Source organism: Diachasmimorpha longicaudata, chromosome 2 (genome assembly GCF_034640455.1).
Source record: "Diachasmimorpha longicaudata isolate KC_UGA_2023 chromosome 2, iyDiaLong2, whole genome shotgun sequence".
Classification (NCBI taxonomy): Eukaryota; Metazoa; Arthropoda; class Insecta; order Hymenoptera; family Braconidae; genus Diachasmimorpha; species Diachasmimorpha longicaudata.
The window spans coordinates 3493560-3509463 of NC_087226.1; the positions used below are offsets into that span (position 1 = coordinate 3493560).

Sequence of the window (15904 nt, forward strand, 5' to 3'; positions counted from 1 at the left end):
CTCCAAAATTTCAGAACAAAATTCGGATTATTTCCGGAGATACAAACGAAATAGTGAGCAAGCGTCGAGCAGGTATACGAGCATCACGAAAACTTTGACACGCGATTTCTCGGATTTCCATTTTTATGATTTTTTCAAATTGGCGGGCAAGATAGGAAAAAAAGTAAACGTCCTATCGAAATGAATCAAAACGCGTTGTATTTCGAGTTAAATTCTCTTCTAGGTGAACCTAACATATCTTAAGAAAGTTAACATTAATCCGGTTTTTAAATGATTTAAAGTAAATTTTTTTTTTAATGCATTTTTTTTTCAATCTGCGAAAGATTGTTGAATTTTTCATTTTTTGTTGAATTTTCGTGGTTCACCTCGGAATTACACTATTGAAAATTAAAAATTTCTTTTGTTTTTTTGTTTCACATGAAAATTGCGACCTGCATCTTGCCCGCCACACAGAAATTTCACACTCGAGGCGCCTTCGTAAATTTCTTCAAACATGAAAAATATCTAATGTATAATAATAAAAAAATTTGAGAAGACTCTTGAAATATATAAAAAAAAACCCTAAAAGTTTCATTTCAATCAGACATTTCTTTCCTTTTCAAACAAATCCTTGAAAATATAGATTTTTTGAAGCCTCTAAAGCAGGACCCCCCCTTAACGGACGACGTGAGATTAGCAGCACAAGCCGAAGGTGAGCTGCTGCCACGCCGGCCTTTGGAGGACACTGCTCTCGACGTGACTCACACCCTCTTTTCCCGAACCTGAAGCGGTATTTTTTCTGATTACAATGTTTATCGTATAACTGTAAACATATCTCAAGATTTTATAGTCAAATTGCAAAACGAGAAAAGTGCTTTTTTCTTAATTCGATTTATTGTGTCAACTAAATTTTTATGAAGTGGCCGAAATAGACCTTAAGATTTTTTTTTATTATTTAGGCATTTCTGAACAAACATAGTTCGATTTGCATACATATTTTTCGTCCTCTAGAACTAGTGAATACAGATATGAGTTGTCTACTATCATGGTATTGAGTCCAAGTTAACAATAATTGGTCATTGTCATATTTTAAAGGTACATGTGCGGAGGAATTCATTGATTATTACTAAAAGGGTTTCGTCTAGTCTGATTAGAAACTCCCACATTTGATATGGCGGAAACATCCTATTCTTAATGAGCTTCTGATACAGACCATTGAAGTTGGCGCATCAAAAAAATTGCATTATGTTAGTTCTCTTCTTCTCATAAAATCATCATAACGTATTATAGTAGTCATTTCAATCAATTTGTGCTTCTTCCAATATGTTGCGAGGCATATCAGTGTCATCACTCGTCATTAATTAGATGATATATTCGTCACTCATTTTCATCGTGCTTCATTGATTTCAATTACAATTACAGATCACATATTTCACGCTAATAATTGCGAAGAGATGAGGAAGATACGATGTATTACACAGTAAAATTTGTGGACAAGTAAATTTTATTAAGATGACGGTGTCATCGCCAGAATACCATTCTTTATTTCAAGGGGTATTTTCAAATTACGACGAAAGACAGTTTTCTTCACGAGAAATTATTCTTCATGCGGAAAGAGCAGAATATCGTTTTTTTACCTCTAAACTATCGAGACAAATACTATTTTTTTCTTCCTGACTCCAAAAAACACTAATTGTAATGTGAATTACGTCAACTAGTACATTGAGAAAAATGAAATTTCTTTCCAAATATTCTTTTACTTCAAAGAAATACTCATTTTTTCATAATTATATTTCTTGGATTGATTCATTCCCAAACGAGTTTAATTAGATCTAACTGACGGTCATTTTATACCTCTTGAGGGTGACGACGTTTGGTAGAACGTTAAATGAAATCCGTCAATGTTTATTGATTTTTCAAAACTTTTGATTATCCAAAGGAAAGAATTTCCATGAACTTTCTTGTGTCCATAATTATTGAAGGAGTTCAGTCAAGATTGTAACTGACCATAATACAGGTCACACCAACTTCAATGCACCCGAATTCGGAAATGAGCGACCAACAATCAGAGCAAACACCGCACTCCTAATAACCTTTACCTGCATATTGATTTCTCTTCTCAACGAATTAATTTCATTTTTTTAATTTCTCAAAATTGTCGAATCTATTCATGTCCATTCACACGAGGATAAATGTATGCAAATTAAAGGTCATGAGGAGAATGCAAACGGGTTTGTAAGGTGGATAGCTGGAAGAATTACAGCACTCGATGGTAAGTGGTGGTGAGTGGTGGTGTTGAAGCCACTCGACAATTCAACCACTCCGGGGGTCAATTGAGTCTTTCCACTTATGTATCTCTGAATTCATTCGTTCTTGTGTTAATTCAACACTCCACGTTCACATATTCAATTCCAATCAGCATCAAGGTATTGAATTTAATCTGGTACATTGAAAAGTGGAATATAAAATTTCGCTGACGATGAAAATAGGAGATATTGTATTTCATTGTCACTGGGAATTCAGTTGTTGAGTTGGGAACGTACGTGTTTGTTATATTTTCAGTATATTTGATACTACTTCAACACGATTATCCGTATTGCCTGCCCTCATTGTGCATCAGCCTGGGGATGTAGCGATACCATTCTTCCTATGACTACACTGGGGCATACATTTTTCTTTGCTCCATCTCTCGAGCCATTCAAACTTCCGGAGAACTTGATATTTCATGCAAAATATTCCCGTAATAGTCAAACTTTTGGGAAACTTATTATTAGTTTAATTTTCTCATTCAGCTATAAATATTTTTAGTTCTGAAATTTCTCGTGATTATGGGAAGAGAAGGTGAAGCAAAATTAACGAAGAAGTCAAGCAATCACCGGTAGACGATTTATTGGACGAATTCCCAATTCCCTACACAGATTACCGGAATTATTTTGAAACAGAGGAATGCTCTAGTACAACAAACATGATTCTGTAGCACAAGCAACAAGAAACAAGACGCTTTATACTTTGAATTATACTTTGAACAATCACCACCCCTGGTACAAGATATGTAAATTATCCAGAGAATTTATTTTCAGTGTCAATCCTATTACAGCAAACCACTAGCATCTATTACTATGGCTGTACCGGATGTGGGAAGCAAATATGAAGAAAAATCTCAAGATTTTAACCACATCCTGTGGTACTGCCGAAATTTCCAAATCTAAAGAAACAAATTGTTAACTAAACTAAACAAGTCTGCGTGCAGTTCTCCTTGTAAGATCAAGGGTTGGAGTATTTTATGAATTATTAAATAACAATTATCTTTATTAAAACTTATACAGAAAATATAAAAGAACTCCTTGGAAATCTCTCGACGAACTAACTTCTCCACCGATCTCTCTTCCAAAAAGTCCAGTTGTTTTTTTTTCTATATTTCCCTCTTTTAAAACTAATCACACAAAGGTCTCACTTGTAAAACTAAGGCAATCTTTGTCCTAAACAATGAGCGCATTGACAGTCAGGGCCGCACTCCTGCACTCCTGACCCTGTTCACGCTTTAATGTGTTCCACGTCATGTGACATAAACATTCGTCGATATTCGACACTTAAAATTTCTAAATACACTCTTAAAAAACTAAACTAAACTCTCTCAAAACTTATCGCTCTTTTACCTAGAACTAAAACACAAGGGGTACAAAAACTCTCTTATAAAAAATACGAGAACACACAAAAAAAAGAAAGAAGTTCTTAGTTACTACATCCTTATACAACCGATCAATTTGCAATTGGAACAGACTTTAAGTATATAGAAGTAATTTATCAATGTTCAAAAGAATCTGTGATAACAATTTCGTATTAGGTCGACAGTGTAAATATATCTTATGTACAGATCTCAATACTTTATATAATAGACTAAAAAGTTAAACTATCTTTGAGGGATTTCCGTTTTAAAGAATTCATCAGTTTATCGGTGAACAATTCCGCAATGAATATCGTGTGGAGTTTATCAAAAATTATCTGCTAGCACGTTTTTTCCAGTGAGGCCTGTCAACTGATGTCATTAACATTATTGCGTGTTTATTTTTCTTTGTTTGTTTCCCGATGCAAGGTTGCAGCTAATCGGGTTTCAGTTTCAGTTTATCTATGTCACATATCGAGGGGTGTTCACGGCCCAATATCGTGACACAATGATTTCCGATTTCCAGTGGTTCAATCGGATTTTTATCTCATTTGAAATGATTTCAACTAATTTCAATTTTTTGATTTCACCGATCACTTTAATCGCTTAAGGACAACTGGGTAATCCATAAATAACTTTTCATTCGTAAAATTTGGCCCATTTCTGGGTCTAAAGTTCTAACAGAACGGTCGGAATAAAATCAATCTCTGATAATTCTTCCGTAAAAGTGCCAAGTTGATTTTGGCTTTGGAATGGAATCACTGCAATCGATTAAATTCAAGTTTTCCAAAAATGGTTTATGTTTTCCACTAAAGCTGAATGCAGCCGCATTTCCACTGTGTATCGATGGACACGAAATGAAATTTCGGATAGAAATTACACGTTTAGAGGGCGCAACGTGGGGCGAAATGACAATCAACCACTTTTTAATTCTCACCTTCGTCCCTTCTTTGGCCCCCTGGAGGGTTCATTTTTACCTAAAGTTTATTTTCGTATACGCTTGCGTATGTGTGTGTGTGTGTATCATTATTGTGTATAATTATTCCATTCGATCGTCGGTTTGCGAGTCCACGAGTCAAAATTTTGATGTTTCAAGTACAGATATTCTCAGGTCCTCCCTGTTGGAAAATTAGAACACAGCTCTTCTGTTCTGTTTCAAAAATCACTCGACAAGGTTTATCATATGTTTAACTATAGTTTCCAGAAAAGGGACTGATTTATGATCTGTTGTGCTCTGGACTTGAGAGCATTGTGATCCTTACCACAAGTGATATTCAAAGGAGACTCTGTCCTCTGGAAACATAAAGGTTCTATTGTTTTTCTCCTAGTATAGATTTTTCATATTATAAGAAGTAAGTTAGTCTCTGGACACCAGTCCTCTAGATCAGTCGTGCCTTCCTCGTGCAAGTTAAATAAAGAGTTTATGATTATAAAATTAATTAAATCACTACATTTATTTATACCCTTTTATCCATATCCCAATACTCCCGATCCCTTCGAAATTATTACCGTAAACTATCTAATGTGTTGTTGACTACTATTGGAGATTAATGAAGGATGATAAGAATGAATGAAGAATATGTTACCCAATTTATGACGAATAATGACAGTGATATAACTCGCGAAATACTGGAAGAAACAGAAATTTATTTTAATGATGCTCTACCTGACAAATCGCAAGTGGCATATATAAAATGTTATGATGATTTCATGAAATGGCGAAAACAAAAATAATGTGGTTCTTTTAATGAGCCAAATCTTATGTTTTTTGCGGCCATTTCATTACAATTCAATGGATACAATAAATCGAATTGGGAAAAGTGCACTTTTTTCATTTTGGAATTTGACTACAGAATCTTTTGACATGTTTACGGTTATACGGTTATTAGAGTTATGAGAAAAGTGCCGTCGAAAGGACGACGTGTTAACAGTAGCCCCCTTCGGCTCGCTTTGCTAAGTTCACGTCGTCCCTTAAAATGTCACTTTTCTCGACTCGGAACACAATATGCGATTCTCACGTTGTCGACTTCATGAATCCAAAAAATTTCCAACAATTCCCTGTACATCGTCCAGCCATAAAAATCTTTCCAATGTTCATCTGACGTCAGCGAAAACTTTTTAATTTCATCGCGGTGCACGAAGAGAAAAGTCGCAGAAAAATTGCTGTGCCAGGTCCTAGAATCGAGGTGGAAAATGCTACAATACTGCAATGTATTTTATTCACACACAAAAATACCTATCACTACTATAAATTTTCTCATACACTTTGTCATTAATGATACGTGGCTCCGAAAATTTACGAAACAACACGATAAAATTTGAACATCTGACATTTTTTATTTAACTTTATTTGACTTTGAAATTTATTAAAAATTCCTACCTAAATCAGTTTATTTTATTGTGCCTTCCTTCATTTTTTACTATGCCGCATAGCAATTTTTCGTTAACTCATTCGCGTGGAAACATAGCGCAGGTGCAGATCAAGCTCGGATCAAGTCAGATTTGACAATCGATCAGATGCGAATGTGATAATTCGATCAAGATTTGATTAAGCATGTAACGCCTTGAATCGATCCGGATTTGACCAGGGTTTGAAGACGCAAAATGGATTAGTACCTGATAACTGAAATCGAGAACCTTCATTAATTGATAATTAATTCAAAATGAGAAATGAATCATTTTTTTACTTTATGCTATTATTATATATGTTGCGAAAAATTCTTCAATTGGAATTCTATTTTATTTTTAACAATAATAATATTAACAACAACAACAATAATAATAATCATAGACAAAGGTTCACGGGTTGAAATAGAATAATGTGTGAATAATTGAATAATTCAAGTCTTCAAGCCCACCTGATCCAAAGTTGATCAGAGTAATTGTAGGCGTCAGCTCAATTTCAGATCAGATTGGTGTGATCAGAATTGAATCGAATATTTTCAGGCACATGGAGCTCAGTCTGAAATCAATCGTACCACATCCGATCTTGATCAAAGTAATTGTAGACGGATAATTCAATTTAAGGTCGGGTTCACCTGATCAGAATCTGATCCGAATAATTGCAGGGGGAAGGGCTTCAGTTTACCTTCAGGTCCACCCAATCGGAACTTCATTAAATTCATCACAGTAATCCGTATGAGGTTGAGTAAATCAGAGGCTGATCAATTCTTCATCAAGTTCCGCCTGATCAGCTGAACCTCAACACCACCATGTCACGTTCGGATCAAACCTGAGGTTTGCCTGACGTAATTTCCACTCGGGTGGGTACCGATGAGCGCCGAATATATCCGATTGTTGCCGACGTTGGACTCCGTCATGAGACCCGTTGCATTAGCCATTTTCTCCTCTCGTCGTCTTTAGACGACGAGAATGAATGTTTGCGAGGCCGATATAGAATTTTTCCCGAGTTCATAAATAAACTTCACTGAATGGCATAGTAATTTTGCTCAGGTCTGCAGTTTACACGGAGATTATAGGGCAGCATAATAATTTTAATCGGAATCGCACTATGAAAATTCACAGATTTGTCTCTCCGGGTATCACTGAATATATTCAAAGGCTTTCAACTAATTCCCTTTTCTCAAATAAATGCGATTTTCATATCGGAAAATTCATCTTTCAGGACAGTAATTTATGTTCAACTTTTTATACGTATTGGAATAAAGAGCACTTCAATGCAAATGTATATTCTGCAGGTACTAATTAGTATAAATATCTCGTTATGATTATAGGGAAATCTGGCCGGAGAACGACTTTTTTGGTGCACCGGGGATGGCCGTTGAAGAGGAGTTCTTAGCGCTTCGGGAGATATTCCATGCTGATCTCGGTGGTAAGTACTGATATTTTTTTTCCTCTTCTTTTTTCACTGTCCGGGTTATGATTATGAGATTTCGATTTATTCTCATTCTTGAGCATAAACAGTTACCCTTGCCAATGGCTCCATTGAAGACGATAATTGAGTTGACTATTAAAAAAGTTGAAAAGCTATTGAAACGTCTGGAGAGGAAGTAACGATCTATTGACTATCTTTTGCGTCGTAGTCGTCAAAGCATCTCGTCAAGGGGGGATGGAGTGAAAATTTTGTTTGTACTTGCTCAGACTGGATCGTTAGTACCTCTTAGCATCGGTTAACTACCAACTCTTGGCGTCATTCTCGAGATTTTCAGCAGGGAGTCGGGGAGGAGAATTCAAGTTTAATAGGATTTTTTTTTTATATCCTCCGTTAAATGAATACCCCACCCTTTACCGATCGGCGAACAAAACGAAGTTCCGTTCCGTGGGAGTGGTTGAGAGGTAAAAATATTAGTAGGTGCACAGCTGTTGAAATTTCAAATTGTCAAATGCGGTGTTATGTGTCAGCGATTTAAGGGACCATTGTGGCTTGGGGAAAGTCTTAATTGTCCATAACACTACCACGACTGAAGAGAATATTTGGGATTTGGAATTTCTGGAGAATTTAGTCATAGCTACGCCGAGGCATAAGCACTTATGCAGAAAAGTATTCCGTGAATTTTTATAATTTATTTTATTGAGATACTCCGTAGAGCATCGGTCAAGAAAACATTTTGACTCTGAATGAATCCCTTCCATTACCTCTTCCATTACCTATGGTAATGATGGTTGATAATTATTTCGAGCAGAGGACGATGAATTACAATATTGCTTTTAGTTACATTAATGTAAACCGGCTATGCTTTTTTCAATGGTACATCTTTCATAGTTTTTGAATCGATAATTAACGAAATACGCGTATAGCAACGGTCCCATTCTCACATTATAAAATTATCGGAATCAATTTGTGACGTTGGGAGCACTGGCCCACCCTAATGGGAGCCTCAAATGTACGTATGACATTGAAATATTACCAACACTGAATTTTAATATGTTGCGAACATTCCACTAAGTCAAATGGAAAATTAACTCTGTGCAATTGAATTCTAAATTCAATTTTAAAATACTGAGTTCAAGAAATATAAAGACCTTTCTTTTTATTTCGCAGATCTCCGTGAAATCTTCTGTAAAAGAAAAAATAAATAAATTTTTGTACAAAAAACGCGCCGAGAAAAAGTTTAAATAAAAAGACGTCAAACAAAAGTTCCATCTGATGCAAAGAATAGTTGAAGGACAAGGAAGGTTCTTGATGCGGATCGGAAAATAGAGAGTTGAATTGATGCTGTGGAGTTTGACAGAAACGAAGGGTGAAGGGAAAAAATCCAGAACTTTGGTTCGGAGGTCTTTTTTATTTCTATTTATTTTACAAAATTCCAGAGCAGACCGCTACGCAAAACTTTTTCTTGGCGCATTATTTACAAAAATTTAGTTTGTTTTCATCTATTCATTTGGTGTTAGAGTTCGTATTGTGAGCCAAACTAGAAAAACTGCGCTTTTCTAATTCAAAACGTGGCTCAGATACGATTTTTTGGGACGTTGGGTGCCCAAGTTCAATTATTTCTGTACGCAATCATCAATTAATCAAAAAAGCCTGATGACTCCTCAAGACAATTCCTAATAACAATCTACTATAGTCTTTCGGTATTTGGAATTTATGATCATCATAATTTTTGGAAGGAAACGTATTAAGAAGGGGATGGTATTTATCCACTTTCAGTCCGGCCAAATTTCTGTACTCAATAAACGGTATGCGAGACAATTTGTTGCTGAAAAGAATTAATTATCCAGCCGCTACTAAATGCCGAAAAGCTGTTTTGTTGATTTTTAACAAATAATAATTATGAAATGCAATAACTACCAATTTAAAATGTCGAAAATATTTTTTTACTTTTTTTGGAAACTATCAATGTTAGACAATTTCTAATCTAATAAATCAATTTGGAATGCAAATTGTAGGTTAAGGCAATCTTTTCTAGCCGACATAATTGTCGATTAATGAAGATTCAATTAATCGTCGGATTGCAGCTTTTCGAGATACATTTCAATATTTTTGGTTGAAAATTCTCGTAAACTCGTTGAAATTGTTTTCTCATTAAAATTTCATCAATCAACTAGTGACATTCACTAACTTCAATCACAGTAATTCATATTTCCAACCTTTACTTTATGAATTTCGCTTGTGGAACTGTTGAAGCAAAATTGAAATTTCACATAGGTTATTGGTAATTTTCACGAGAGAGACATTGAATTTAATTAAGGGAGAAAACAAGTAGAAAATTACTTTCGTCACACAATCAATACCCTATATGCTATGCGCAAATCATATGCATATTACTTGTTTATAACAGGAATTACTTTAAAAGGGAATTTAAAGGCTCATTGAACAAAACATTTCCCAATTTTCGACATCCAACAATGCGCCCACTTTAAAACTTGTTTAATGTTTCTATAATTTTAATTTTCAAAGCAGTTTTGTAAACAATCAGACAAAAACGATGCGGATGATTGCAATTGCTATGAATTCGATATTGTTGTTGACATAATTATGCTTCTAAATTGTTGCGATTCGCTCCCGAATGAATCCTTTCTCATTCGAGGGAAATTCAGTTCATGTTTGATCAGACTTTCATTCGAAATTCTTATCCTGTTGTAAAGAGGGGGAAGCAAACGATATATCGAAATATCTTAAAATCTTACTAAAACCAAAATATTAAAGTGCGAGTTTTATTTTAAACTCTAGTCCCTCAAAAATTTTATTATATTGTATATAGTTTGGTTCCTGACTATTTAAAGTAGCTGTATTTTTCGAGTATACTGGAAGATTATCGAAAACTACGCAAATCTTTCAGAAAACTCAATCCCACTTGGGATTATAATTTTTTCCTTCATTGACTTATCGTTCCTCTTTTTCAAAAAGAAAGAACTTGAAAAATCTGAAATTAATAGTGTGTTTATGGGACAATCAACATTTCGGTTGCAGTCAAAGATTAGAATCTGAATTTTTGATTATTAGACAAAAAATCAAGGAATTTCTTGGCACTTTGTACAAGACAATCCAGTTTTTGGAAAATAAGTCGTATTATTTGTTTTTAAAAAAGAAATGATTAGAAAGATATCAATACTTTCCAAAACTCAATTCAGATAACACCGAAGCTGTATAATTTTTTTCGACCTTTACTCATGTAGCTAACTGGAAAATTTAGCAGATTCCGGAAGAATGTTGTTATAATACAATAAATGATTGAAAAAAATTGTTTTAAAAATCATAATACCGAGGGAAAATACACAGGCCGGGGTAAAATTGCAGATAATCCGATATCCTGGATGTTAATACCTGATAACAATGTGGTAAATAAATAATAATAAATATTTTGGCAAATAACCATTAATGAAACTGATAAATTGTCCATGATCGACTCCATATGACTAATTACATAATTGATAACATGGTTTTTATTAATCCACGAGAACATTTCTAAGTCCATTTATATTTACGACTCCTCACACCCTTTTCTAACGAATCAAAATAATTTCATCACTCCTTGAGGTACCGCGCTTCTCGTTTTAAAAAAACAGTTCTAACAGAGATTTTAATTTGAGATTAACCAATTGAACATAAAATAAAGACTACACTCCATATTATCCCAAATTTTGCGTGTACACACTTCAACATGCACTCACTTATATGAATCATTTATTTATTTTTTTGAACAATCGCTAGTGATTTCACGAAAAATGTCTGGAAATCCAGATATTTTAATTGTTTATAATTGCATGAGAGATACATCGACGACGTTCAGAAAATTAAGACAACTCTGCCAAAAAAAATGGCATCGGCCCGACGTTACCACTTTGTTCTCGCAAATGAATTATTTTCCATTTATTATTAACAGTTCACTTAAAAATGTTTTAACGCATGCTCTATGTGTAAAAAAATTAAAAAGTGATTTAAAACATTATTTGGTCCTAAAAAGTGTCAACCACTGTGTAAACATTCATTTGACACATACTAATTTTTATCATTCAGGGCATTGAGAAAAAAATACAATTTTACCAATCATATTTCTTCTGCATAAACAAATGCCCGAAATTTCCATTAGAAAATCCGCTTTAAATTCTAATCAGGAGAATATTTAATTGTGGAATTCGTTTTCTGCAAAAATACCACAGATTTCCTTCGCCTACTTTCGACTAAACACCTCGTCATCGCCTAAGCTACGTTAAAATTATTGTTCTTTCAACAATCAAAACTGACCTAAATTATTTTTATCCCAGTGTATTCTTTAGCCCCCCCCCCCCCCCAAATCCAGCATCGGAATAAATTACTTCGATTTATATCCTGAATTTGACATCCAATTCACTGCAAAGTCCATTTCCAACAAACTGTTAAACTTTTTCATCCACGAATTTTCGAATTTTCATCAGCTTCATGGATACATTGTGTATATTCTGATGTCATGAGAGCAGTAAATTGCATTTCGTTTCCGCATGTCAATCAAAACTTTTGAATTGTAGAACGAAATAGCTGTGAATGCTGTATATTTCGCCCACAAATGGTGCAGCAATTTTTATTCCGTATAAAAACATCTACTTCACATGCAGTTATCAACTACTCGTCCCACATTTAATCTCAACTTGCTTTTTAACTTAATTATCAAAAAATAAATCTGTAAATATCACTGTGTTAATCCTTTTATCACTACATTTTTTTCCCTCGGGATAACAAAAGATTTAACATAATGTCTGGGGCACAAGGCGAGACTAAAGAGCCCATGCTGTATTATTTTTATAAAAAATATATGATTTCGGTTGCTCGGAGAGGGGCCGGGGGCAGTAATGTAATAACAGGGGCATATATCATGACACAAAATTTAATTAAACGCGGCCAAGCTTTCTCCTCCCTTCTGGTATTCACTCGGTGCTTATAATTTATGTATGAATAACTGCCCTGTTTATCGTTCCCGTTTCGTATCAACTCTGCCAACTGTACTTTAGCTCACCTTGTACCAACAACGTTTCATTTTGTTTCTACTTTATTGTTGTTCTTAACGTAAGTTTTTTGAATTATTTAGAAAATAAAAATTACTCGGCGTTCATTCATCAAATTCACTGAATAATTACACAGAATGAATACATAATGAGAATATCAAATTAAAAATTTCCATATTGATATAATGATTGAAATCTGAAGCTGAAAAAGTTTTAACTGAAAATTATGTTAATAAAATATTTACCAATTGTTCGATTATTTAACAGGATAATGTTTCAGGGAGAAACTAGTATATGTATATGAATTGTACGGATGAAGGAGTAATTTTCAATATTGTGGATATTTGCTTGCACAGGATAATTTTTTTTTATAAATCAACAAATCCGCTTCTTTGACATACATCAGCCTTGTTCAAGGAACTTCTGCAGTAATTTTATTTCAATGAAAGGAAATAAACTCAGAGGTGAAATTTTGGGAGTGTATTCGTCAAATGATGATGATTAGCCGAGCGAAATCACAAAATGATGAACCACACAGATCTTTCAGGAGGAAATATCCAAAATGTATCATTAACATAGAATCTTATGGCACTAATTTTTCTAAAATCAGTCAAAAATAATCGACGACGAAGTAAAAATTAAAATACTAGTCAAATAGAACCGGTTATATTCTGGAAATATATCCTAGTAATTTTATAATCCCTTATGACAGGGATAACTTGTAATAATTTAAAATATGTGAGATAGTCTGGATCTTGCGGTGAGAGGGACCTGACACTGTTACAATTACAATGATAATGTCAGAACATTATAATTACATTATATTAATATTATAACATAATTCTCTATACTCAATTCAAGGATATTCGATTTTCGATGACAATATTGAGCAAAAAAATCATTTCTTCATGAGACTACTGTTTTCTGCGCATAGATTAAATCCTTCAGAAACTTTCGTGATCAGTATGTATTTTCAATGCTTTAAAAGCGACCGCAAGAGGCCTCCACTGGATTTTATTTCCTCCTGATCAGAGGAACACTAACTTCCAATTACGTCGTACGCCCCTGATATTGTTTTGAGTATCGCTATTTCACAATACATCGTTACTCTTAAATTTATTTGATGAATCAGTCAATTTGGTGGAATAGTTCGAAGTAGTTAGTAATAGAGTGGTTAAAAATTGGCAAAACAGAGTTATTTTAAAGATGCCAAATGTAGACTGAGTCGACAAAGAGCGAACAAACAAAAAAGACTACAAATATACTGAATTATTGAAATTATGGCATATGAAGGTATTATTGAAAATCTTCATGGTAAACCCTTTCAGTGATATTCTATTCGAAATTTTTCCGCCATCGATAAGAGGTCGAGTGCAGATATTAACGACAAAGGTTTCTGTGCTCCTTGATCTATTCATAGTAGACAATAAAATGGTGTCAAAATGAATTGGCTATCGATTTTACCATTGAAAATCCAATATACTTGAAATAAGTATATTCACATCCTTGATTTAACTCTTTTCTTTCCCTCTAATTATACTACAATTATATTAGATCTGCATTCTAATTACTTTATCCGTTTTCTGTCATACCATTCAAGCATACCATTAATTATATTAGATTTTCGTCTTCCCTACCATAAAATTATTTGAAAATTCGTCCGTGCATTAGCACTCATAACGTATCCTTCACGAAAAGCAAAGAAGATTTAAAAGATACTCCCCAACTCCGGTGGATGACGATAAATCCCAAAGGCGAGCGCTTTCAAATCCCAACGATGACAGCTTTTCTGAAGAGCCGCAGGTGCATGTAACGAAATATGGTAGACAGGGGTTGGAGGGCACCTGGAATTCATTTTACAAATAGCAACCGAAATCGACGACTAGCCGGTGTTCAGGATAAAGGTCGACGATGAAATGAAACGAGATAGGGGATAGATATTATAGTAAAGCATTAACATGAACTGTAGTGAGAGATAGCGAGCAGAGGCAATTTAATTAAAGAGCCGCGGAACGATGCGCCACTCCTCTTCGCCTTCTCCTTTTTCATCCCCTCTTCCTCCGCCCCCTCTCTTTCCGCCCTCGATTTCTCCGTCAATGAGGCTGTGAAATATACGCATGCCATGACAAAATGAATTAGACAGAAGAATTCAACTTTTTTTTTCTTTATCATTTAAAGTGTTGAAATCTGTACATAAGATTTATTTACACTGTCGGTCTAGTACTAACTTGCTTAACTATTGACAAATTATGTCTATTATTGGAATATGGGTGTAAATGAACAAATTATTTAAGAGATACTGTGAAAATATGTAGGATCAATATCAAAAGAAAGGATTATGATTAGTTTATTTTACGAAGGTTACAGAATATTATAAAAGTAAAATACAATCAAAATTAAATAGGAGGATGAGAAGAGTATCCTCACGCGTCCGCGGTCAAGTCACAACTTAAACTAACATTCATTCCGCAGCTCACACCCGAAAATGCACTGTCTTCTGTCCTTTTCTTTCATCACGCGTTTTCTTCCCTGAGTCCTTCAACAATGCAGGGTCTGTTCCATGAGTAACCCCACATGGCCGGACAACACTCACCATTATCCTAGAAAAAATCCTTAGAACTCGAAACATAACTATAACAGACCTGTCATACTCGACACACACGTCTCCTTTTCCTTGCATTCCTTATATTAAAACAAAACACATAAATTACCTTAAAATCTTAACGTCTGAACAAATCTTAACGTCCACTAGAATTAAAACAACAAAGAACTCACTCATTCATTCGTCATCAATTTCACACATTCCACAAATACTTTATAGGATTTCTTTATTAGCACGAGGAAGGCACGTCTTAGCTGGAGGACCGTTGTCCAGAGACTGAAAACTATATCAAAGGGAAAACGCTCTCGGGGAAAAGGAAAACAGTTTTACGACTCGAAGGAACACAGTCCGTTGTTGAAATTTCAGCATATGTTTAGGATTAAACCGTCTCGAAAGCGGAGTACAACTGATCGTAAATTAGTCTCTTAGTAGCGCTGTTTCCCAGAAAGTAAAAGAGGTGTCGAATGATTTTTGTAGGACAATGAAAGAACTGTAGTCAAATACTCCAACATCTATACATATACTTAAAGTCTGTTCCATTTGAAAATTGGTTAGTTGTATAAGAAGAAGTGCAGGCAGACTTGCTTAGTCTAGTTAACAATTTGTTTCTTTGGATTTGGAAATTTGGCAAGTACCACATGATGCGGTCAAGATGTTGACATTCTGCTTGACATGAGCAGCCCGGGTCATTGATAATTCCAACCCGTTGTAGTGACGCTCCTAGATGATAGTGGTTTCCTCTAATACGATTGACACTGACAATAGATTCTCTGAAT

At 34.6% G+C, this 15904-nt stretch overlaps 1 protein-coding gene and 1 long non-coding RNA gene across 2 annotated transcripts in view; one reads left to right on the forward strand and one right to left on the reverse strand.

Annotated features, from left to right (window-relative positions):
- The window catches only part of LOC135159777 (protein timeless homolog), a 328531-nt gene that overhangs the window by 37183 nt on the left and 275444 nt on the right, over positions 1-15904 (forward strand). The window contains exon 14 of the mRNA XM_064115817.1: positions 7378-7475. Coding sequence (XP_063971887.1) covers positions 7378-7475 — 98 coding nt within the window. The remainder of the gene's footprint in view (positions 1-7377; positions 7476-15904) is intronic.
- The window catches only part of LOC135159779 (uncharacterized), an 83293-nt gene that overhangs the window by 19497 nt on the left and 47892 nt on the right, over positions 1-15904 (reverse strand). The gene's annotated exons all lie outside the window — the stretch shown is intronic.